This window comes from Gymnoscopelus microlampas (assembly GCF_963454915.1).
Source record: "Gymnoscopelus microlampas genome assembly, chromosome: 3".
In the NCBI taxonomy this organism is placed as follows: Eukaryota; Metazoa; Chordata; class Actinopteri; order Myctophiformes; family Myctophidae; genus Gymnoscopelus; species Gymnoscopelus microlampas.
In genome coordinates, this window is record NC_139940.1 from 46,235,780 (window position 1) to 46,260,694 (window position 24,915).

Below are 24,915 nucleotides of genomic sequence, written 5' to 3' on the forward strand. Positions count from 1 at the left end.
ACGCACGTATTATACAGAGAATGTGGGGTCCTGGCTGAGAGGCTTCCTACCCTTGATAATAGACTTTCAACAACACAAAACAGCCTTTGTTTCGGTGAGTAGAGAAGTATTTGTGTTTATTTTTTACTAAAGTTGGAGACCTACCTCGCACGGCAGTGGACTTTTCGGTCTATGACGGCTGGCAGAGCGTTAGAGAGAGAGAACTCACTATAACGCTCTGGACCAGAGATATTACAGCAGAGAGAGCAGGTGGCTCAGACTCACTCACTCGTTCCCTCATCATCCATCCAGTCCGCTCTTTGCGCACAGCTGCTCAGTCAGTGTGGTGGTGACTGTAGGCTACTGTGGTCACACACTGTGGTCACACTGTGGTCACACTGTGGTCACACCTGGAATCACAGCGGGAGGAGGAGGAGGTCAGGAGGACTGAGGACTTCAAGCCCAGACATGAACACAACAGCTCAGCGTCCACGCGACGCTCTGACAACTAATAATAGCTGTGGTGGGAATTAGGACGCGAAGTCAGTCAGTCAGGCAACTTTGGGAAGCGAAAAAAAAGGAGGAGGAGGAGGAGGAGTATAGAGAGAGAGAGAGAGAGAGAGAGAGAGAGAGAGAGAGAGAGAGAGAGAGAGAGAGAGAGAGAGAGAGGAGATGCGCTCCGATGATGACAAGAGCAGGACGTTTCCATTCACAACGACTCGGCTAGCAGCAGGGGATCGCGACGGACATTTACCAACATTCTAGCCTCTACCTACGCCCCACGTCCGTCCGTCCGTCCGTCCGTCCGTCCGTCCATCGCCTGCCTGGCTGGCATTGCCACCGCCACGCACCACCCCCACCACGCACGCACGCACGCACACACACATACAACACAGACAGATCACCATGCGAGCAGGAGAGACGCACCCTGTGCCATGCTGAACAACTGTCCATCCACCGTGCTGCTGCTGGTGGCTCTGACCCTGCTTCTGCTCCTCCAGCGATGCTGCCATGGCTGGAGCGACGAGGACCTGCTCCTCATGCCGCCCATCAACTCCTCATCCACCACCAACACCTTCTTGCAGCACCGCGGTGGTGGTGCCAACCTGGAGGTGGACGGTGGTGACAACCTGGAGGTGGACACTGTGCGCTACTCCTCCAAGAGGTCCGCGGAGGACACTGAGGCATCGGCATCATCATCCTCATCCTCCTCATCCTCTGACAGCTGGCAGTCCCAGTGTAACGTCAGCATCCACAGACTGATGCCCACCTCTCTGGTGGCACGGTGGGACGGCAGCCTGGGCTTCCAGTGCGACGTGCTCGTCTACACCACCAACAACCACGGCAGGGCGTTCTTCTCCGCCTCCTTCAACAGGGCCATCTCGCCCGTGCTCATCGAGCACCTGGGGGTCGCGGGGGGTCAGCAGGAGCTGAGGCTGTGCGTGGGCTGCGGGCTGTCGTCGCGGTTCCGCAGGTTCGGGTCGAGGGCCAGGGGTCAGGGGGGCTCTACCGGGGGAGGGGACGCGGTCAACTTCTGCTGCGTGGACTTCAGTCTGGACGAGCTGAAGGGGGACAAGAGTTGGAGGATCATGAACCGTAAGCCCATCGAGTCCACCCTGGTGGCCTGTTTCATGACTCTGGTCATCATCGTGTGGAGCGTGGCTGCCCTCATCTGGCCGGTGCCCATCATTGCGGGCTTTCTGCCCAACGGGATGGAGCAGAGACGGCCGAGATAATTCATTAAGAATGACTTTTAAACCTGGAATTAATAAGCCTTGCTGCCTATATACTCAGTGGTGGAAGAAGAAGGAGAAGTACTCAGATTTGTTACTTTTAAGTAGAAGTAGCAATACCACAGTGTAGAACATACATGTTACAAGTAAAAGTCCTGAATTCAAATATTTACTTGAGTAAAAGTACAAAGGTATTGGCATTAATTGATTGTACTATATAATGTAAGATATTTCAAACGTTTTCAACTCCTCACGAGCTTGTGGATCAGGCTGGCTATTTTCGAATAGCTGAAGGTATAGAATATGTTTTTTTTTTAAATTAATAATAAAACATTTTCAGTAATTGTAGTGGAATTAAAAAAAACAATATTTGCCTCTGACGTAGTGAAGTAGAAAGGCCTATAAAGTATAAAATTGAATTACTCAAGTAATGTAAAAAGCACCTCAAAGTTATACTTAAGTACAGTACCTGAGTAAATATAGTTACTTAGTTACTTTCCACCACTGCCTATACTATCTGTAGCCATTCAACTGCTGATCTGAATGAATGAATGAATGAATGTTTTGAGGTGTGGAATGGATAACACATTGAAAGTGTTTGGTTCAAACATAGGCCTATATGTTAACTTAACTTATACCCTGTAGAGTTCCTCTTTAGGCCACCTTAGGGTGAAGAGTATAGGGCTGAGCAGTTAACCCAAGATATATCCAAACCAACCTTTAGAACCAGTATGTAGGTTAATCGAATAATCTTTTTCATTATTTTATTTTAATTTTGTAATTATTTTTATTTCTTATATGTCAACGAATCAATACCAAAAGATTCTATTGATCCACTGAACCCTGTATTGTACTTCGTTGTACAATGGTGGCGTGCACAAATAATGCAAAAAACTATTGAGGAGAGAGACCACTGTATAATGCAAAATAATAGTTTTAATGCATTCAAAGAGATGTTTAACTTTTCTTAAAGCAGCACTGCTGTATGTAACTTTCCTCTTCTACCCCGGATTTGAACCCTGTTCCCTGCTTAAGTGCTGACATTTTTACCATTGAGCTAATACCTGCTTGCAGGTATTAGCTCAAAACATACTCTACAGATTGTACAAAATTACATTTTATTCATTAAAAAAAAGTTACATAGTGAGGTTTTAAGGCAAACCGCAAACAGACACCCAATGCTTAAAATCTTACAGACTACTCAGCGACATGTTTTGAGTACAAAATTGTTTTGTACTCTAAGCAGTCTGTAAGATGCTTTATAATGTTTGAAGGCATTAATACTATTCTTTTGCATTATACATATATATTGCATTCTCCCTCCTCAATAGTTTTTTTTGCATTGGATTTTTGCCTCCTTGGGATCCAGGACTCTCCACTTTTTTGTGTGATATACAAATTGTGAAAATAGTGAAAACACAAATAGTCGTGTCGTATCGTGACTCGAGCATGTAGATCTGCTATTATCACTCTTTTTTTGTTTGTTAATTAATCGTAATCGAGGTAAAAGTTTTAACTCTAGTCTTGATATTAATTTGAAGTCATATCGCCCAGCCCTAGCTAAGAGTCACATAGCCCAGTAGTTTTCAACCCTTTTCATATCAAGGTCCATCATTTGAGCCACGGACCACCATTTGATGAGATTTAGACTCTCAGACCCAAAACTTAGAATATTTTGTTATTGTTGGACACAATTTTGTCCACAATTCCATGCTGTATTGATGTGGTACCATAGACAACAGGCAAACGTTGATCAAAATAACAATTATCTTTAAGTAATGCAGATGTTAAACAATGATTTAACACTCTCAAGAGTAAAATGAGAGTGTTAACGGGTCCAATTGGTTTCATTTTACACTCTCAAGAGTTAAAGATCTATAACTCTTAAAGATCTATAAGGGTCCATTTGGTTACCAACTCCATCATTTAGCTGGGGACCACCTGGAACCTCCTCAAGGACCACTGGTGGTCCCTGGACCACTGGTTGAAGACCCCTGCCTATAACCTTTTGAGGTCTGTAATGGGGCCAGCTGCTCAGCTCTTAAAAGTAGGACGTCTATAGTGTTTGTTTTTCTATCCATGTAGACCTTCCTATAGACGAGGTCAGTGTGAGTTGTGCACACCTTTTTCCTTAAAGCAGTGTTTGTATTAGTTTTTACTTAGTATTTCTAGATTTGTTTTGTTTCGCCTTATCCTACGTGTAGGTCCTTTACACTGAACACACTATTCAAGGTGTGTGAAAGTATGGCTATACGTGTGGCCTATGTAGTCAGGTTCATAGTTAATGTAACCTTGATTTTCAGTATATTCTCAAAAATAGATGTTTATGACAGTTGCAAAAGTTTATATTGTTAGATTTATAAAGTCAAGTTCAATATAAGTGCTGATTTGTATTTATGTTACCCTTGCTACGAAGAAAATAAAAATGTTTATAGTCTTATTACATTGGGTCTGACCTGTTCTGTGCTGCTTTGGAAGTCATTTTAATTTGAGATGATTTGTAATTCAAATGAGACCTGCTGCAGGAATTTGTAGATGCAACCCACAGTCAAATGAGTTATATCATGGGCCTGGTGCAGGGTACATTCAGTGGTGGAAAAAGTACTCACATTTCTTACTAAAGTAAAAGTATCAATACTGCAATGTAGAAATACTCCGTAATTCTAAATTTACTCGAGTAAAAGTACAAAAGTATTGGCATCAAAATGTACTTAAAGTGCCAAACGTAGAAAGTACTCATTATGCAGAACGTCCCATCTCACAAGTTTTCAAATGTATGAAATGTATACAAATATTTTGAAAATAGCAGATCTACAAGCTCACAATGCAATGTATATTGGGCTGAAGTGGTTAGTGTATGCTTTGTATTAATAAGTAGGCCTACAGTTAAGTGCAGTACTTGAGTAAATGTACTTAGTTACTTTACACCACTGGGTACATTCATATCATTAAACCATTCAATTGAGGACAGATCAGTTTACACAGACAAACACAGTCGTACTGCGGAATATAAATGAGTCTCTGTACAGTACCCAACACAAGGTGCTGTAAGTGATTATTTTTAAGTTATGGTGAAAAAGTAAAAGTGACCCCTCCATCCCAATTTCCTGTGCCTGTTCTGTGCATTTCTCCCCTACAGTAGGAGAGTAGAAGTTAGTAGTAATTATGAATGGTAGACCATTTAAAACTCATACTTAGCTGTCAGATAGACTCTAGCTTCTGTCCAGTTTGATAGTGGAAAAACAAATCTCTTAATACAATAACAATGTACACGTCACATTGTGGTGGTGGTGTGTGTGTGTGTGTGCGTGTGTGTGTGTGTGTGTGTGTGCGTGCGTGCGTGCGTGCGTGCGTGCGTGCGTGCGTGCGTGCGTGCGTGCGTGCGTGCGTCAGGTGGGGACTTTAATGTTGGTGAGAAAATACCATTACAATACCTCTGGGATGCATGCTACATCTGAACAACACATTTCCATTTCTCTGTGCATAAAAAGTGGACATGCATATATGTGGTGGAAGAACTAGCAACTAGCAACTGTTATTGAACAAACACTCAATGATATCAGAACATAGAGCTATTCAACACTTATAATATTCACTTACTGCACCTTTAAAAACAATAGGGGTGTTGTTGGACTAATATTCAATTAGTTCTTGCTCATTACTTTCTGGTAAAATTACTTAATCTGTGATGAGCCGGCTACAGTGCGATCCATTATGTCTCTAGACATCATCTATTCCACTGATAATGTAATGGTATTACCAACCTCTAATCAAATAACCCCACCCATTAGCAGTCACTCACGTGCTGTAAACAAGGACAGCACAGAAGTAAACATTGCTCCCCTCCTGCAAAAGCTTTCCAGCAGTATTGATTTAGTTCAGTGGCTTCCCAACCTGTTTTCCTTCAAGCCCTCCTTCTTACTGTACGTCTGACAAAAGCTGAGACCTTCCACAGCCTATATACTTCTTGTATGATGAATGCAAGCTTGCGATACAATGCGTTGTGATAAAATGAAAATAAGAAATTAACTTTTTGAATAGGTTTGAAAATGTGTTGACTATTTTTTGACAATTCTTTTTACAAGAATGATATGCCCAAAATAGGGATGCCAAGTTGAAAGTGGTATCAGGGGTCCAAATGGACTAACTCAAGCCTGATTGTGGAGAAGACTGCCTGGCACAAAGGGCGGTGACTGAATGTACTCCTCATCCATAGCCAGTAGCTCATCATAGAGGGGCTGAGAGGGGTTCATCAAGATAGCAGCCAGCTTGCTCCTAATCCTATCCCTCTGTAACCACCTCTTCCAGATTGTCCAGTTCAACTGGACAGTTTATATAGCTGGATTGTCCAGTTTAACTGCTGTATAAAGCAAGGGAAAACAGACACATGTTCATCCTAAATGTAAGACTAATAACCAATCAATAGGCTACAAACCAGGCTACAAGACAGTTTTCGGCTTAGACATGCCTCTTGGTTTACATATAGGTCTACTTCATTAGCCTATATTTATGCCATTAAATTGCTATATGAGCCAGTTACATGACCTACATGCTGACAGTGAGGTGTGTTTGACATAGTAGGCTATTACCCAGGCAGGACTATGTTTACAATCAATCATCCTGACTAATCACAACAGCAAACACACTGAACCATCTGCCTACTGTATGTTTTCTGCTGAGTTTACAGAATACTGTACATTATGGTCCCTGTGTATTCAATGTTTGGTTCCCTAAATGTTAAAAGGCTATTAGTGTCTACCTGTATGAACATTGCTGCATTGTGTAGTATGTGTGTGTGTGTGTGTGTGTGTGTGTGTGTGTGTGTGTGTGTGTGTGTGTGTGTGTGTGTGTGTGTGTGTGTGTGTGTGTGTGTGTGTGTGTGTGTGTGTGTGTGTGTGTGTGTGTGTGTGTGTGTGTGTGTGTGTGTGTGTGTGTGTGTGTGTGTGTGACAGACAGACAGACAGACAGACAGACAGACAGACAGACAGACAGACAGACAGACAGACAGACAGACAGACAGACAGAAAGACTAGAGAGAGAGTGAGACAGACAGCCAGACAGACAGCCAGACAGACAGACAGACAGACAGACAGACAGACAGACAGACAGACAGACAGACAGACAGACAGACAGGGCGAGACAGAGAGAGAGAGAGAGAGAGAGAGAGAGAGAGAGAGAGAGAGAGAGAGAGAGAGAGAGAGAGAGAGAGAGAGAGAGTCACTGTTATTGTCCTATTGTGTATTTAGAACTGCCCTTATAATAATTCATATCTAAATATTATATTATGGTGACGCGTGCGCCGTGCAGTCGTCAAAACTGCCGACTGGGCCACGCCTTTACCTCCAAGACACCTCAGGCCCCCAGAACCGCGGTGGAACAGTGAAGCTGCCGTCGCCTGGTGGTCAAATCTGGGATAGCAACACTTCTGCTTTTAAAACGCTACTGCGTGTGCGTCTACCGTCAGAAACGCTACTGCGCCTGCTCTGTTGGCTCTTAACGTTGGAGCCAATCCAGTAGAGGTACTTCCGGGTGCTTCATGCGCTTGTATGAGCAACTTTCATTGAAATGAATAGGTGGGGACGACGGGGCAGTCCGTTCTGTAGATATATTATACCTCTATGCTTTACCTGATGAGGAGGAGCTGACATACCTCTGGTGACACCCTGGTACTGATCAGTATAGTAACAGGAAGCACCGCTGCATCTCTACTGTAGATAATAATAAGCACTAAAACGGCCGGACTTCACCTTTATGAGCTGGATGATAATAAGCCATAAAGCATGCGCTGCTCAGGATCAATCTAATCTGTTTATTTATGTATTTATTGTCTTGTTTCTCCTCCAAGGACAGTAGCTATGATCTCATCAGTAGTCAGAGTTGTTCTACATATTTACTTATTTGCGTTCTTCTCCTTCAGTGTATCAGGTAAGTGATGAATTATAATTACTAATATAACCTGTTGATTATATTGCTGATCTGTCGATCTGATAAAAAACTATTATTACTGCCGTTTGGGTGGAATGTTTGGTTTCATCCTCCTGACTCTTTATATGTGGCATTTAAATAGTTATAACATGATTAGGCCCTGTTGTTTGTTTGGGTATGCTTACTGGCTAATGTTTACAAATCATCAAATACTATTATTTAACCTTTGAGTGTTTTACTTGAGGAAAAGTCAGTGTAGCCTTAATAAACCTTTACGTATTTGTTAATAAACGTGATAGTGCATATCAAACACACTGGTGGAAAAAGTACTCACATTGAGTAAAACTAATTAAGTATCAATACTGCAATGTAGAAATACTCTGTTACAAGGAAAACAATTCAAATAATTCAAAATTTACTTGAGTAAAAGTATTGGTAACAAAATATACTTAACGTACCAAAAGTGTGTACCGTTTCACAATTTTTCAAATGTATAACATTTATAAAAATCTTTTGAAAATAGCAGATCTACAAGCTCACAATGCGTTGCATCGCGAGCTTGTAGATCTGCTATTTTCAAATGGCCTAGATGTAGTTGAGTAGAAGTAAAAGTATTGGAAATTGGAAATACTCAAGTAAAGTAAAAATACCTCAAAATTGTACTTAAGTACAGTACTTGAGTAAATGTACTTAGTTATTTTACACCACTGGATAAGTGCGTGTCAAATATTTTAAGGACCCCCGTTTGATATCAGCTGATGGATTATTATTAATTTATTTTAATCTCTGACTATAGGACCTCAATACACTGTAAAATCCTCAGTGTTAATTGAACTCTGAGAGTGTACAAATTGAACATTAATTTGCATTTGTAGCTACTCTTTTAGAGTTACACACCTATTACGGTCCATTTGGTTCAAATAGTTTAGCTGGGGACCCCCTGGAACCCCCTCCAGGACCCCTGGGGGTCCCTGGCCCTGGACCCCACTTTGAGATCCACTGCTAAAGATTACTGGCTTGAATGATGAATCCAGTAGCAGGTTATATGTGTGGATGTATTAGTAAACAATAAATAGATAATATGATGTAGGACTGTTCTTTCCCCCATGGAACATGTTACAGCTGGTCTAAGTCTAGTTTTACTGTTGGAAAATGTTAAAAATGTTAGTCTTGTGAAAGGCTGAAGCACGTAGGCTATGAGTCATCCTCTGGACTGGAAAACAAGCTGTATCACCACTAAAGAACTGAAAATGGAACTGAAAACAAAATACAATCTCTGCCCATATTTTGTTCATTCATTATACACAGTATCAGTAGCTGCAAGGCGTGTTTATATTCGTTTATTACCATGAAATGGACTGAAAAGAGTTTTGGTCGGCAGCCTATTTTTGCTTTTTAAATGTCTGCTACTGGAACATCATAGTTTTTGAGGGACAAATTATGAGACAATAGTGCGAACAGGGGTGTGTGTGTGAGAGAATAGACTATGTAAACTGTCTTTGCGCATTAGTTGCTGTGTGTGTGTGTGTGTGTGTGTGTGTGTGTGTGTGTGTGTGTGTGTACAGGCCTGTTTGTTCAGGAGGTATAAAGGCTTATTAGTCATAGAGGGAGTGAAGCCAGGCTGTCGCCCTCAGCTCACAGCGCAGTCAGTCATAGCAGCTTGTTACAACACAACAGCACTACCAAACACACATTATATGGACCTTAATATAACATTTTCTGATTCTAATCTCATTTGCAGCCCAGAACAGATACAAACCCAAGACCACTTTGGTAGAGGTTTGGGTTGTGTAGTTACCTTGCCATGATGTAACTCCAAAGGTGGCCAAGAAATCAAAAATAATTGCTCCATTGATTAGAAATTGATCATTCAAAATATGCTCCTCATTGACACTGTACGGTAAAACAGCTCTCAAAGTCACTCTTTTAGCATGAAAACAATATACATAACAGACAATATAGAACATCACCAAACCCAGTACTGTTTGTTTTTTAAATATTCTTTTTTAATTTCCTGTTGACTTTGCCATTTTTATTAAGAAGAAAACCCGGACTGGATCCGCTGATCCGGATCTGGATCTTCAAATAGTAAAATCAGCAGGAAGTTAACATTTAACAAAAAAAAATTGAATATATATATATTTTTAAAGTGAATGTTTGTAACTCAAATCTTTGCTACCGGGGGTCCCTGGGACAAAATATTTTGAGGTGGGGATCCGCGGCCAAATCATTTTGGGGGTCCTTGACGTGAAAAAGTTTGAGAACCAGTGACAAAGCCAATCTTCTGAGACCAGTTTTCTTGCCTCTAGAGACCAGGTTACTGCCACCCCTACTCATTAGTCATAATAACATGTTGTGGCATCGTGACATTCAAAGAAAATGAAGTTATCTTCATCATCTTGTTTTTGTTCCCCTGTCCCCCCCACCCTCCTCCAGGAGTCCAGAATAAGTTGACCCTCAGCCCTGACCGGGGCTCCAGCGTCTTCATCAGGAACAAGGTCAGAGGGTCCGTGTGCGTGGTGTGTGCCGAACAGGGCCGCTCCTCCAGACAGTGTGGTGCGTCTGTGCGGTTGAGCGACGCGGGTGCTGCCTCTCTGGAGTTCAACTGTTCCAGTCCTCAGGATGTGTTCAGCGTGGAGATTCTAAAATACATAAGTAAGTGTTTATTAACCCATTAAGACCGAGAATGCATCTGTGTGTAATTTTTTGATTTCTGTGGCTATTCAAAAATAGCAGATATATATAGATAGATATATACAAGCTTGAGCTTGTATATCTGCTATTTTTGAAAAATCGTGATATCAGTGGTTCTCAAACTTTTTCATGTCAAGGACCACCCAAAATTATATGTATTTGGCCACCGACCCCCATCTCAAAATATGTTGTTCTAGGGACCCCCCAGAAGCAAAGATTTGGGTTACAAATGTATAAAGCTCATAGTGCGGCACTCGGTGCAGCACTATGAGCTTTATATCTGCTATTTTTGAATAGCCAAAGAAATCTAAAATGACACGAAAATAAAATGATGCGTTATCTTAATAGGTTAAAGATCATCTGACAGGTCTGTAGGCTAATGCTTAATCTATGCTACGTCGTACGACGGATGCCACGCGCTGTGAGCTATTTTACGTCTACGCCAAATGTCTTTGCCCAAAAATAGCCGATCTACAAGCTCACAACGCACCACGTTGTGACACATTGTGAGCTTTTAGATTTGGCTATTCTTGTCTAATGTTCCCCTTTGAATATGGATGCTATGGTTCAAGTGGTGAATGGTAAATGGTGGATTTATATAGCGCTTTTATCCAAAGCGCTTTACATAGATGTGTGCATTACATACCCATTCACACACACACATTCATGCACCGATGGTGGAGGAAACCATGCAAGGCACCAACCTGCTCATCGGGAGCAATCAGGGGTTCAGCATCTTGCTCTTTGACACTAACTCTGGGGGAGTTAGTGTCACGGTTCCCATCCGGCCCCTCTACCCCTGAGCCACTGCCTGAGCCACTGCCGTTGGTGGTTAATCCCGCCCCGTGGTTAATGGTTATCTTACCTAAATGATTTGATAGTATCATAATTGTGCTTTCTGCATTTTAAAAATGTTGTGTGCGTTTGTATATTGTCAAGCAGAAACCTTGTTTCTCCCTCTTCCAACTTTTTATTGTTTTAAAAAAAAGAAAATCCCCTACTCCTTTGTCATCGGAATGTCACATAAAAGTGAAAATATTCAAGCTCACAATGCGTGACCAATACTGCACCTGCTTTTCACAGAGTGTACCACAAAGCTCTGTGATGGGATCGTCCTGATTGAATCACCGGGTTCCCTTCCTCTGTCGGACTTCGACCGTACCTTCACCTGGAACCTGACGACCTCCTCCTCCTCCTCCTCCTCCTCCACGGTCCCGGCGGTGTTCCGAATAGACTTCACCAAGACGGGCCTCGGGCAGATCGATCCCAGGGAGAGCTGTCCGGACAAACACACGTACACCCTGGAGGGCTCCCTCCAGGGGCAGGAGGTGGTGGCCATCGGAACCTACTGCAGAGAGGGAACCGTCCGCGGGGCTCAGGTGCAAAACCAGGGTCGGTTTTCTCTGAAAGTGCCGGCCAAGCAGAAACTGCAAGCTGCCCTGTTCCCTGTGTCCGTTGGGGAGAAAATCCAATGTGAGTTTGTAAAGACTGCATTTGACATCCCCCCTCTGGTTATTAATCTTTATGGGATATGGATATGGATATGCTTCTGGTTAGACTGAATTAAATACATGCATTTTCTTTTGTGGAATGTAGACTGTGTGATACTGAATACTTGATTTAATGTTTCATTATATCAAAATGTAATAAAAGATAATATGTAATACATGTTTTTAATTTAAAAAAATAGAAAATAGCAGATCTACAAGCTGAAAACACATTGCATTGTAACGCATTGGGAACTACCTTTCGTACGACAAAGTATATAGGGCTTAACTGGTTAAGAAAATGTCCCCTCTCTGTACTTTTTACAAAACAAACCCTGGGTGGATGTGATCAAACATCCAGTGGATTAACCCAGCGTGTTCTGACAGTCTTCATTCACTTCCTCATTCTCTCCCATGCAGCACTTGCCAGAATCCAGGTGGTTTTACCAGAAGGGATGTCCTCTTCAGAGCTGCTGTCTCCAAACTACCCCGACAGTCTTCCAGATGACGCTGTGATGGAGTGGGACTTTCAGGTCGCGGCCAAACACAGCGCCACCGTTCAGTTTGTGGACCACACGCAGCCCCGGTGTCGAAAGAGCGGCCGGGCCGCCATGGAGTACCTGACAGTACCGGGCACGCTGGGGGGCAGAGGGGTGGGGTCTGTGCTGGAGCTGACAGCCCGTCAGGCGACGCAGATACGGGGCAACTTCTCCTTGACCCTGAGCAACTGTGACATGGACCGGAGCCGCGCCAACTCCCCGGGACTCTCTGTCCACTTCAAGGTCTCTGCTCTCAGGACGAGCTTCCCAGGTTTGCAAAAGCATGCGGTACTGCCGTTAGTTAGTTATTTTTTTATTTCGGTCATGATTTATTTTTTAAACAAAACAGTTGAACATACAGTACAACTGTATCATAGAATCACAGTAGCATAGAGAAAACGTAAGAGCAAACAAAATAAAATAAACAAGTCTTCAAATATTACATTTAACAAAAAAAAACAAAAAAAAACTTTCAGTTTACAATAGTTTTTCAGACGTAAACAATTTGTATATACCTTTTACTAATTATATTATAACAATATTTTCTATCACTAGTAGCATACCATCACTATTTAAAATCATCATTTTATTTTATCTTTCTATGTATTTATTTATTTTTATCTTCCAATTGTTAGGTTACATTTGTATTTATTTGTATAAATATATATCTCAATAACATACTCTATGAAGTGGTTGCTATATACATAATATATACATCCATAGAGGTTGGTGGTCGTTGTAGGTCTTGGAAACGCTGCATGTCCAAAGCCGTTTTTTTTCAGGAATAGGAAAAAAAGAACTTGTGTTCCAATGGATACCAGTTATTATTTAGTCACAAGCTTGTTATTACTTTTAAAACCCACAGACACACTTAAACCACGTTTAACCTGGTGTCCCTATTTGGGGCATGTGATTATAGGTGGATAAAAACAATAATAGCACATCTACAACCTCATAACAAATCACAATGCTACACACTGTGAGCTTTTGCTTTCACATTGCTTCTTCTTTTCTTTTCTTCTTTTGTTTCACTTACGTTTGACACTGTCATACAAAAAAACTATAACAGAGCTTTCATTTAGGAAAAAAACAAAAATATGAAAAATGGAGATCAAAAGGTTTTCTTATATACACTGTATGAGTGGTCAGGAGAATGTATTTTAGATATTGTGACTGTAGCAGAAAACATGTCTTTTTCTAAATCTTGGCTGACATGGATTCTTGGTGTCGACCTGAGATGCACTTGACTTGATGACAACGTTGCATGTTAGAACATGGTACAAGATGATGTCATGACGACACATGGCCTCGTGGCCTTTATATGAACCCTGATTGGTTAACTTAGGGGAGCTCTGGGATTGCGTCATCACCACAGAGTCACCAATAGAACGAACGCATTGTTTCAAGGATGCACTTCCTTTATGTCAAATCTGTGCTATATATGGCTGGCAGTGATGGACTGCCCTAATGTGTGTATACCTGTGAACATTACACACACACACACACACACACACACACACACACACACACACACACACACACACACACACACACACACACACACACACACACACCGTAATCAAATGAATAATCGCTAAGAAAATATTGCTTGATTGAATACTTTGTGTACAGTTTGCAAAAAAGTACAGCGTACGATCATACAATGATGATAAAAGGATAACACAAAAAGCTCTGAGGGCTTGTTTCCATTGTGGTCCTATGTATTCAATTCATCAAGATAAGATAATCGATATTTGCAGACCTTCCTGATTTTCAGGCATTCGTTTGCGGACAAAATGCTGATGTGTTATTGTTGTATCATGTGTGCAGTGCAGTGCAGCGTCGATCTTACGAAGAAGAAGGGCCTTTCTCTGAACATAGAGAAGACCACGCCGGACTCTGACTGTGAGATGCAGATGGACTCCGTCCCCCAGGGGAAGATCAGCGTTCCGGCAGGAAAACGGGCCCAGCTGTCCTTCCAGGACTGCCACCCTGAAGACCTCCTTGTGGTCGCCAGGCAAATCATAGGTAACTTGTACACTACTGTACTTTAAGTGTGGCTGTTAGAGCCCTACGATATGTTTCGATTCAGTGATTTAGTCGATACGATACATGAACGATACAGGTTCATTTAGAACGATACGATATGTTTCGATTCAGTGATTTAGTCGATACGATACATGAACGATACAGAACAGGTTAATTTAGAACGATACAATTCGATTCAATGATTTAAAATCGATATAGTAACTATTTATTTACCCAAAAATTATGTGTGAAAAATAAATACCTGGATACTGGATATAAACCCCTCTTTCTCTTTTGTTCTTCTTAAAAGTACTTAGTACTGATAAAATTGATTATTTGCATTGCAGAACGATTCAATACGATTATTTGCATTGCAAAACGATTCGATACGATACAAAGTCAAACAATACGATATTTAGCTGTTTGCATATCGATATAGTAGATCGTTGAAAATTCAAAACGATTTTTCGATGCAGTTTCTATATCGTTACACCTCTACTCAGTGGTATGAGTTCTCTCTTCTGGCAGGATAAAATTGGTATCCCGTCCTGAAGATTTATTTTCTTTTCACTAAAGAGCTGCCCGTTGCTGAACAAACACTAGTAATAATATATGTTTTTCAAATTGAATACATTTTTTTTTTCAAGAAACATCAGTAATAGCCTGTAGTATCGGCATCAGCACCCATGAATCTGACATCTGTCAGGCTCTAGTTGTAGGTGCAGTATCAGACTGTGGATCACCGGCTCCGTGGTGTGGTTGACCGCTCGCGTGACTCATGTCACACACAATGGTAACGTTGCAAACTTCTGCCATGACTCATGTACCTTTTTAGCTCTATGTATTCACACACCAGCTCACAGAGCGACCGCTTTGTGTCATTTACTGCTCATGATATCATAAGAGTTGATGTGCTGCTAGAGGATCTTCCTAATTGTCATGCAATTATTACATGTGATATAGTGTACTGTACCTACAGTATCACCTTTTCAACAAAACATATTCTTCTTTATTTTGTTTTGTTTGGAATCACAGTTTCACTCTGTCTTGCATGCTGTAGCTCTCAGGTCCTACTGTATCTCGCCCTCTGATATGATTTACCTAAAGCAGTGGTTCTCAAACATTTTCATGTCAAGGACCCCCAACTTGACACTTATTTGCCGGCAGACCCCCATTTGAAAAGATATGCCAGGGAGCCCCATAAGAGAAGATTTTTACGGCTATAGCAGTGATTCTCAACCATTTTAATTTCAAGGACCCCCCAGTTTGACATGCATTAGGCTACGGACCCCCATTTAATGGCATTTCTATCTCTGGGACCCCAATTTATATTGTAAAATCAATGTTAATTTAACTCTGAGAGTGTACAAATGGAACCAAATGGACCATTGGTTCCATTTGTACACTCTCAGAGTTACAGACCCATAAGGGTCCATTTGGTTCCTAACTAGCTATCATTTAGCTGGGGACCCCCTGGAACTCACTCAAGGATCCCACTTTGAGAACCTGCTCTAAAGACGTGCTTCCCAAACAGTGTGCCGCCTGTGAGTCAAGTCCAGGTGTGACTTGGGATTGCACCAATATAACTATACAAAAACTTAAGGATAATTTTATTTTTAAGTTCTATAATTTATACTATTAAAAAAAAAATATATATATATATTTTAACCAATTTCCACCTGGCAACCCTATTTTGGGCATGTCATAGGCAAAAATGTAAAAAAGAGAATATATATTTTCAAAATGAGCGAAAACAGTAGATCGCGACACTTTGTGAGCTTGTAGAACGGTTATTTTCGCCACGAGCACAGCTGTGCCTTGACATTTTAACTTTCCCATTGGTGTGCCTCGGGCACAGAACCCCAGTTTGAAAACCACTGCTTAAGTGCACATGTGTGTCATTTCTCCAGAATGTCCTGAGCTCAGAGGATGCTCCAGCCCCTTCGCCCTGACCGTGCCTGACCTACGTAACTGCCCCCCCGCCCCGCTGAGCAGCATGACGTGGACCCTGCGTCCCCCGCCCCACGGCACCGTGGAGCTGTGGCCGTCCGCTTCCGCCGGCGGCGGCCTGAGGCAGTCTCTGCCCGAGCAGAGGTGAGGAATTTGGTATCAATTAATGATTGTTGAGGCAAACGGAGTCTGAGACACTTCACATTATAAGATAGATGTTTAAGCAGAAAATAGTTAAACTTTTAGAGAGGAGCGTGGCTCATCCTCATGTCTGTGTCTGACAACCCAGCCATTTACAACCTGACGTTGAATCCTTACCACAACCAACCATGAGTCCATGTTTACATTGTTTCACCGTAAGCTGTTTGTCTTAATAACACTAATGACAGGACGTTCGAGCACAGCAACGGTTGATGGGTTCAAACATCGCGCGTGTCAATAAACGCTACGAGCAGCTAGCGCTCTGGGCATGATGTCCAAAGTGTTCCTGTGCTCATTAAGTGCTTTCTGTGGACACGGCCCCTAATACACCACATACAGTACAGCTCATGGGAGAAGTACATTACACATTCAGGGTGGTGGTACTGTCGTTCTTGGGGGAAATGCAGGGGGAGAGAGTATATAACCTCCTATCTCCATATTTGAACTGTTTGTGTTTTTTCGTAAATTAATGCCCTACTTGATCATACTACAGTGTCACACAAAAGCTGCAAAAGTAGCGGATCCACAAGCTCGAAACGCAGCGTGAAGCGGCGCGTTTTGAGCTTGTGGATCTGCTACTTTTGCTATTTTTTATTTGAATCCTGAAAAGTAACAGTTTTGGACATATGAGGTTTCCACCCGACAGAGACAATATGCAAAGATAAGAGAGACAACTGCTTGTGTCACGGGACCAAGCTGTACCCAAAAACAATACATACAAGGGCTGTGCCTGCGCCATGGCATCTTGACTCTGAATATATATATATTCATATGGTCAGAATATAATCAGACGGTAAAAAGGAGAACAACGTAACAATTATAAAGTGTTAATTCTACCACAATTCTTCCTCAGGTGCAACGACAGCAGCGGAATTCTCAAGATTTCCGAGGACGACGGCACTTCCGTGGGCCAGTTCTGCCCTCAGGGGCCCGTGCAGAAGATGCAGATCTACAGCAACGTGTCCGTCGTGGTCTCCAGGTCGGGGGGCAAAGAGTTGGTGGCGTCACAGTCGCTGCTGAATGGCCGCTTCAACGCGGAGATCTTTGGTGAGATATCAAAACTGGTGAAACATTTTCAACCAGGGACTATAAATGAATTGATAACGTGAGGTGAGAAATAGGCAGTAGAGTTCTCAAATTCTGCCTGAACCCGACCCTACCCGACCCGATGTTTTCGGGCCAGGCCGGGCCGGCCTAACAGTAAGGTAAGGCAGTGGATGTGCTTGAGAAAGCTCAAAGTGAACTTTACTCAGGTATCTAGTTTGTCACCGTCCGACCTTCCTAGCCCGTGTTAAAGAAGAAGAAGAACGGTTGACAATCGGCGATCGAAAATCGGGCCTAAAAGTATGGTAATTGTTCGGGCGCTAGGGCCGGGCTTTAATTTTCAGGCCCATTGAGAACTTGAGAACTCTAATAGGCAGTACAGTAACAAACAGAGTACAGAGACACCGACCTAGCCCCTGTTTCACTAGGATATACATCACGATATTGTCACGAAAAGCCATTTAACTAGTCTTTAAGCCATCGAAGTGCCTTGATTAACTTTTTCATTTTCTGTTTGTCTCTCGTCTCTCTCTCATTCTTACAGAGAGGTACATATTCACTGTGTCTCCCAAGAAAGGCGCTACCACCCGTTTGGCCACTCCTGGCTGGCCGGCAGGCATGAAGGCCTACTCCACAGTGGCTTGGATAGTCTCTGTGCCGGCCAAGATGGAAGCCAGCATCCAGTTTGCCAACGCCAGCCGGCCCAAGTGCGGCAACCGGCACACCAACATCGGGGTGCGGGCCTTCAGCTCCCCGGAGGAGATCTACAGCCGCCGGGAGGACGAGGCCACCTCCGACGTCCTCGTCTACGAGAAGTTCTACCTCAACATGTCCAACTGCATGCCCGAGTCGGGACAGTTCAGCGTCATCTCCCAGATCACCCTGCAGAAGAACAAGAGTGAGAGAACATTTCACCTGGGGATAGAGGGAGGGAGGGAGGGAGGGGGTTCATTAGTGACTTTAATGTTCCCTCATCAACCCTTGTGTAAACTAGGGCTGCACGACAAACCCCTTTAAACCTGGCATCCATATTAGCTTGTAGATCGGCTATTTTCGCTGTACATCGTATGACGAGGTAATGTGTATATGGGGCAGAAGTGTTTCATAAAACTAAATTGCAAAATGAACTACTACAGTTTCAAAAACTGTTTGTCTGTTTGTTCTTGTTGTAATGAACCAGACCTGATCCTGACCATCGTCCTGAGTGTGGTGGCTGTCCTGTGTGTTCTTACCATCGCTATACTAGCAGTGGTCTGTGTGGTGATCAGGTGAGAGCGTCATCATCGGCTAGACTTGCAATGTTTATCAAAGCTGGTTTAGTCAAGTTGTAGTTATTATCAGCTATTGCTGTGTACTTAAGCACCCATAAGTGAGGGATAGTCAACGACAAGCCATGTAGTTATTGAAAAACAATGCTTTGTATCAGGTGGTTTGGCTCTCTGCCAAACCACCTGAGTGCATTGTTTTCTGTTAACCGCACAGCGGAGTTGATCATCCCACTTACATTGGCACATGTTTATTGAGACTAGATTGTCTACATTACTCCATTAGTTCTTGGGGGAATGCATTTCCTTCTCAAAGTGATGTGTTTGTATTGTAATATTCTGAACTTTTTAAATCCGAACCTGACGAATACTGAATATGGTTTCCTGAAAACAGCCTCTGGCCAAACAGAATCAAGTAATTACTTCAGAATGAATCACCAGTAGATGAAAACAGATAATTTCTGCTATTTGGGTACATGATTAGATCTTAGTTTTCAATCATGTCACTATCCACCTCTTTACATTGTTCTTTTCCACAGACACTCTAAATACTGTTCCCCCTCCCATCCTCTCATACCCAAACAGGAAGAAGAAGAAAAAGTTGAACCACCAGGTGTCCATCTACAACCCTAACGGCGCCAGCTTCCTCCCAGGGCAACACAACGGCTTCCCCAAGTCGCGGGAGGACAACGAGTCGCACGTCTACGCCTCCATCGAGGACGACCTCGTTTACACGCACCTGCTGCGGAAGGGCGAGGAGGAGATGGAAGTCTACGGAGAGGTGGACACCTACCAGCCCTTCACGGGCCCCACGGACCAGCCCGGCCCGTCGGGCTGCGACGCAGAGCACACGAACATTGGAGTCTACCAGTCGTATGTGGCCAAGTCTCAGCAGGCGCCTCCGCTGCCAAACAGACCCGCGAGCCACGGCCCGCCCATGGTGGACAACGAGATTTACGATGGTACCGAGATCCACGGGGAGGCGGACGGTTCCTCCCACCACAGCGAGGAGGTGGTGCGGGGGCCCAGGTTGGACCCCGAGGGAGGGGACTGAAGAGGTGATCGGAGGCCGGTCTTATCACTTAGCTGTAACTTGACCACCATGAACTTTGTAAGGTGCGTCCCCCACCCCCCCTGGCGTCTATGTGATAAGTTGCGATTTTGCTCGAAGGACACTAAAGAAACGGTCTTCATGCCCACATGAACTAAAGTTCTCAGTCGCCACGACTGATTTTTTTATTAGATCTATGATTATTAGAAAACTACAAATAGAATACTTGTTCGGAAGCATCTTTAAATAATGGTCTCGGATATTTCATAAAAGCAATGATTAAAGGGATAGTTCACCACAAAATGGAGACTCTTTGTGTCTCCTACCGGAACCAAAAACAAAAACAATATCCATGAATTCAAGTCTCCATGGGGTGACTTGAACGATTGAAAAAAAGTAATTTTGGGGGTGAACTATCCCTTTAAAGCTAGCCTGGTATTCACATTCACATTTCATTTTCGAATGAAAATTAATTGTGAATTCCGCGACCGGAAGGGTTTACCAGGCTAGGTTAAAGCCTCAATCTGCAATTTCTTCAACTGGTTGGCTGTGTCGAACAACGGTTTAGAATGACAATACCTAAACATCATAATTCTACATATTGTGTCAATTGTTTAGGAAATACAGCGCTAGTGTGTGTGTGTGTGTATTTTGTTTCATAAATCACAGATTGGGACTTGGCCTGACAAAAATGTTCAGTTGTGAGATTAGTTTTAGCTTTAAGCCCTGTGCCCAGAAGCACCTGTTCAAACCTGTCCGTGGGTGAAGGCACACACTCGGTTTGATAATCAAGTTTACCTTCATGCCCGATTTACACTTTTAAGCCATTCAGATCGGGAAAGAATCTGTGTCTTTTTTTTAATTTATTTGGCTATTTAAAAAAAATCGTGAACATTTGAGCAAATCTTTGAAAATATATATATTTTTAAAGCAAACATTTTTAACTCAAATCTTTGCTTATGGGGTGATTCTACAAATGTCTTCTAAAACAGTTTTTTGAAAAAAAATGATGTTGCTATAATCAGTGGTTCTCAAACCTTTTCATGTCAAGGACCACCCAAAATGATATGAATTTTTGCCACGGACCCCATCTCAAAATATTTTGTTCCAGGGACCCCCTAGAAGTTGTAACAAAACTTGTAGATCTGCTATTTTTTAATAGACCAAAGAAATCTTAAAATGACACAGATGCGTTCTCGGTCTGAAAGGGTTAAAATAGCCAATCGGCTATAGGGTGCGTTACAATCACCCATTCACACACACATTCACAGACACAGCCATGCAACGAACCAGCCTCTTCGGGAGCGGTTTAGGGGTTCAGTCACAGTGTCTGTCTTGCTCAAGGACACTTCAAGGTGAAGCCGGTAGGAGACGGGGATCAAACCGGTGTGGGAACCTTCCGCTTCCCAAGCGGGCCGCTCCTCTACTGTAAACCTCCTGAGTCACGGCCGCTCCTCTACTGCCAGACACCTCCACTGAGGCCTTTGTATTGTTTTTAACCAAAGGAATGTATTTCATTTGTGTTTGTATTGATGTTTTGTACATAATTTTACATGAGATGTTACAACCAAATAGGCTACATATGTACAGTATGTTTCCAATGTCTGAGAGTGCTGCTTTACGTGTCGTCTAAATAAGTAATGCTAAGATTTTGAATTGTATTTTCAGCCAAATATGCCTTTTTGGACAGCCATAATGTATCAGGTGTTTAAATTAAGTATTGCAAATGTCCACCTGTGTGTGAAATACAGACATTGCCTGTAAGACAAATACAAACGTGCATGCATGGAAGAAACCTTCTGGGTCTGGGTGGTTTAATATAGTGATGAACGGTGGTGGAAAAAGTACTCACATTTTTTACTTAAGTAAAAGTATCAATACTGCAATGTAGAAATATTCTGTTACAAGTAAAAGTCCGGAATTCCAAGATTTGCTATCAAAATGTACCTAAAGTACAAAAGTAAAAAGTACTCATTATGCAGAATGTCCCATTTCACAAGTTTTCAAATGTATGGAATGTATGTAAATCTTTTGAAAATAGCAGATCTGTCGCTTCACAGCTAGAAGGTCCTGGGTTCGATTCCCGCAGGGGACGCTGTGGGCGCTGGGGGCGTGTTCTCTCCTCCACGTCATCAGTGCCCATACCCAAGGTGGGGTTGGCGAAAGGGCCTACTCTGTGTGGAGTTTGCATGTTCTCCCCGTGTCTCCTAGGGTAGGTACCCTCACAAAAACATGCAGTAATCCTGGTCACTATACTGCCTCCCCCTGGTCAGCCAGGGCGCCTGATGGAGGGGAAAGGAACTGGTTGGAATAACGTGTTCCTTCCACGCGCTACGTCCAACCAGGGAAACTCTCCCCTGTCAGTTGACAAGAAGGTCAGTTGGCTCTCATACATTGAAGGAGGCATGAGCTCGGCCCTGGCCTCCCTAGGTTGGCAGAGGGAAGGTAGTGCCCAGGATTACATAGACAATTGGCACTGGGTGTAAAAAAATAGGGTTACAAAATCTTGGGATAAAAATTTTAAGTAAAAAAGAAAAAGAAAATAGCAGATCTACAAGCTCACCGCATCGCGACGCATTGTGAGCTTGTAGATCGGTTATTTTCAAACGGCAAAATGTATATAGGGCTAATGTATATTTTGTAATAATGATCAAAATATACAAAGTAACTAGTAACTAAAGTTTTCAAATAAATGTAGTGGAGTAAAAGTACAATATTTGGATCCGAGATGTAGTGGAGTAGAAGTAAAAGTATTGGAAATAGGAAATAGTCAAGTAAAGTACAAATACCTCAAAATTGTACTTAAGTACAGAACTTAAGTAAATGCACTTAATTACTTTACACCACTGGTGATGAAGTAGTTTCTTTTTTAAAGACCTTGTGAGACACCATGGATACATCAAACAGTTCAGAGGATCACCTACAGAGGGAGACATCGCAAACGGTACGTCTCCCATAGAACCCCAAATGTTGCTCCTTCATTTTAAAGGTTAACGGTATATTGTGCAGAGCTAACCAGGTGAGATACTGAATGTTCTATAAAGCCAGTGGTTCTCAAAGTAGGGTCCGGGGGGGCCCCCAGGGGTCATTTAGGGGGCTCCAGGGGGTCCCCAGCTAAATGAGTTACTATACCATCAAAATCAGTTTAACCACTTTAGCACTATTAAATGTGGCTATTTTGAAACATTTAGATTAATCTTGACATTTTTGCCAGACCCAAGGGGTCGGGCTTACATGAGGCTTTGTATCTGTGTGGTATCGTTTCAAACATGGCAACATGATATAACCACAATATTCCATCTAAATGGGTAAACATTGGAAGGTCTAATATTGTGCTAGGTGATTTTGAGTTTTGCAGTTAACAGTGTTTGGAGTCGGAAACAGTGTCTGTCCCATCTGGGGGGAGGCGATCATCAATTTACATTCCCAAGCACTCCAAAAGTTCTTGGCCATTGTTTAAGTTTCGAAGCCCAGGTGAGTGGGGGTCTGGGCAGGAAGAGATTTGAAGTCTGATTAAATCAGTCACACCCTGAGGATCCTGGTTTTTGTTCTGCAACAGCAGAACCCAGCTTTAGGTGTGAACTCAAAACAAATCACAGAGCCAAGTTCTTTTGTTAATCAGGAGGTTGATTTCATGGCTATTGTCCTTATGCAAGGGTGATGGTCAAAGGGGAACATCTGTTAATTCCCTCTGTCTCTAGGACATGGGACAGAGATGAAGTTAGAGTCAGATTGTTATTTCTGGGTAAAAGCTTATTTTGTAGTAAGTAACACAGTGTGAAAACATATGCTATAGTTGAAATGAATAAAGTGGATAACTATGATCTGTGCTGTTAACCAAGAGAAATGCCATTTAAGGAAAAGATTCAGTCTGGAGTAAATGTTGCTTTATTGATGTATGTCTAACTGCGGTTTGTAACCATGAAAGTATAGAGTGTGTGAATTCATTCTAAAGCTTGAGAGATGTTGAACAAGAAAGACTAAACCAGCCTTTGTGTAAAAGTAAAGTTTGATAATTAGAAATAAGACAAGTTGTTACACTACAAGGACAATGCAAATGTGTTTCAACAGGGTGTTGCGGGGGGCTCGGCCACGACCCTTTCAATATTCCTGTAATTGATGTGTGATTGGTGAACAGGGATCAGGGGCTGGTCTAAAACTACGTGACCCCTCCTCTTGTGGTAGAAGGTGAACTCTGTATAAATGCTTTGTTGTTACTTGTGACTGGGCGCTGCTGATCGGAACCCACATGGCAGACGTCCCGGTCAGGCTGAAATAAAAAGATGCTCTGACCTAAATCCTTGGACTCTGGACTTCTTTCAACTTTAAGCTTTCTTCAGGAAACCGGTATTAAATGCCCGCTCTTAGGATCGAAAATATACTTCATCTGTTTTCTCCATACATGGGCATGGTCACTTTGTCCCCCGGCCCCAGCCAAAAAAGTCTGTCCCCCTTTCGTCATAGAAGGGACATAGAAGGGACACACGTCATGCGAAGCCCGGCCATTCAGATTTCAACCACTTGGGGTCTGGCGGTACCAGGTCTCCTGGTTCCCTTCTTCTTTGAAAAAGAAGAAAAAATGTAAGAATGTTTTAAACCTTTTAAAACATATAGGGGTCCCTGGCACAAAAGCTTTTCAGATGGGGGTCCGTGGCCAAATCAATTTGGGGGTCCTCGACAGAACCACTGCTGTATAAAGGAGTGACACCCAGGAGTGAATGACTGAGGGTCTGCCCATAAATATGACTGCAGAGCCAGAGACGTGCAGGTGCATTTGTCTCTGAATTTGGGAGGGAATCCTGCTGAGAGAGCAGCTTTACCACAGGATGACGCAACTCCTCCATGTGCCATTAAACCTGCTAGCCAACTGGTTATTAGTGGTGGAAAAAGTAGGCTACTCACATTTATTACTTAAGTAAAAGTATCAATACTGCGCATCGTGACTCATTGGGAGCTTGTAGATCGCATCGAAATACTTAAAGTAGCAAAAGTAAAAGTATACTCATTATGCAGAATGGC

The 24,915-nt window shown here is 42.7% G+C and overlaps 2 protein-coding genes across 3 annotated transcripts; both read left to right on the forward strand.

Annotated features, from left to right (window-relative positions):
• The first annotated feature begins 704 nt into the window (after nt 1-704).
• Nucleotides 705-2,709, forward strand: tmem158 (transmembrane protein 158). Its single transcript, XM_084052521.1, has one exon. It carries the CDS (start codon nt 915-917, stop codon nt 1,713-1,715), a length of 801 nt encoding a protein of 266 aa, XP_083908647.1. The 5' UTR covers nt 705-914; the 3' UTR covers nt 1,716-2,709.
• Nucleotides 2,710-7,395: 4,686 nt separating this feature from the next.
• Nucleotides 7,396-24,139, forward strand: cdcp1a (CUB domain containing protein 1a). 2 transcript variants are annotated; one of them, XM_084053775.1, is made up of 10 exons: nt 7,396-7,637; nt 10,074-10,292; nt 11,415-11,804; nt 12,239-12,628; nt 14,188-14,385; nt 16,296-16,479; nt 17,390-17,583; nt 18,125-18,478; nt 18,761-18,848; nt 19,431-24,139. In XM_084053775.1, exons 1-10 carry the CDS (start codon nt 7,568-7,570, stop codon nt 19,897-19,899), a joined length of 2,556 nt encoding a protein of 851 aa, XP_083909901.1. In that variant the 5' UTR covers nt 7,396-7,567; the 3' UTR covers nt 19,900-24,139. The 2 variants fall into 2 exon arrangements, with proteins under 2 accessions (XP_083909901.1, XP_083909902.1); XM_084053776.1 differs by having other exon boundaries at nt 10,077-10,292.
• The last annotated feature ends 776 nt before the right edge of the window (nt 24,140-24,915 follow it).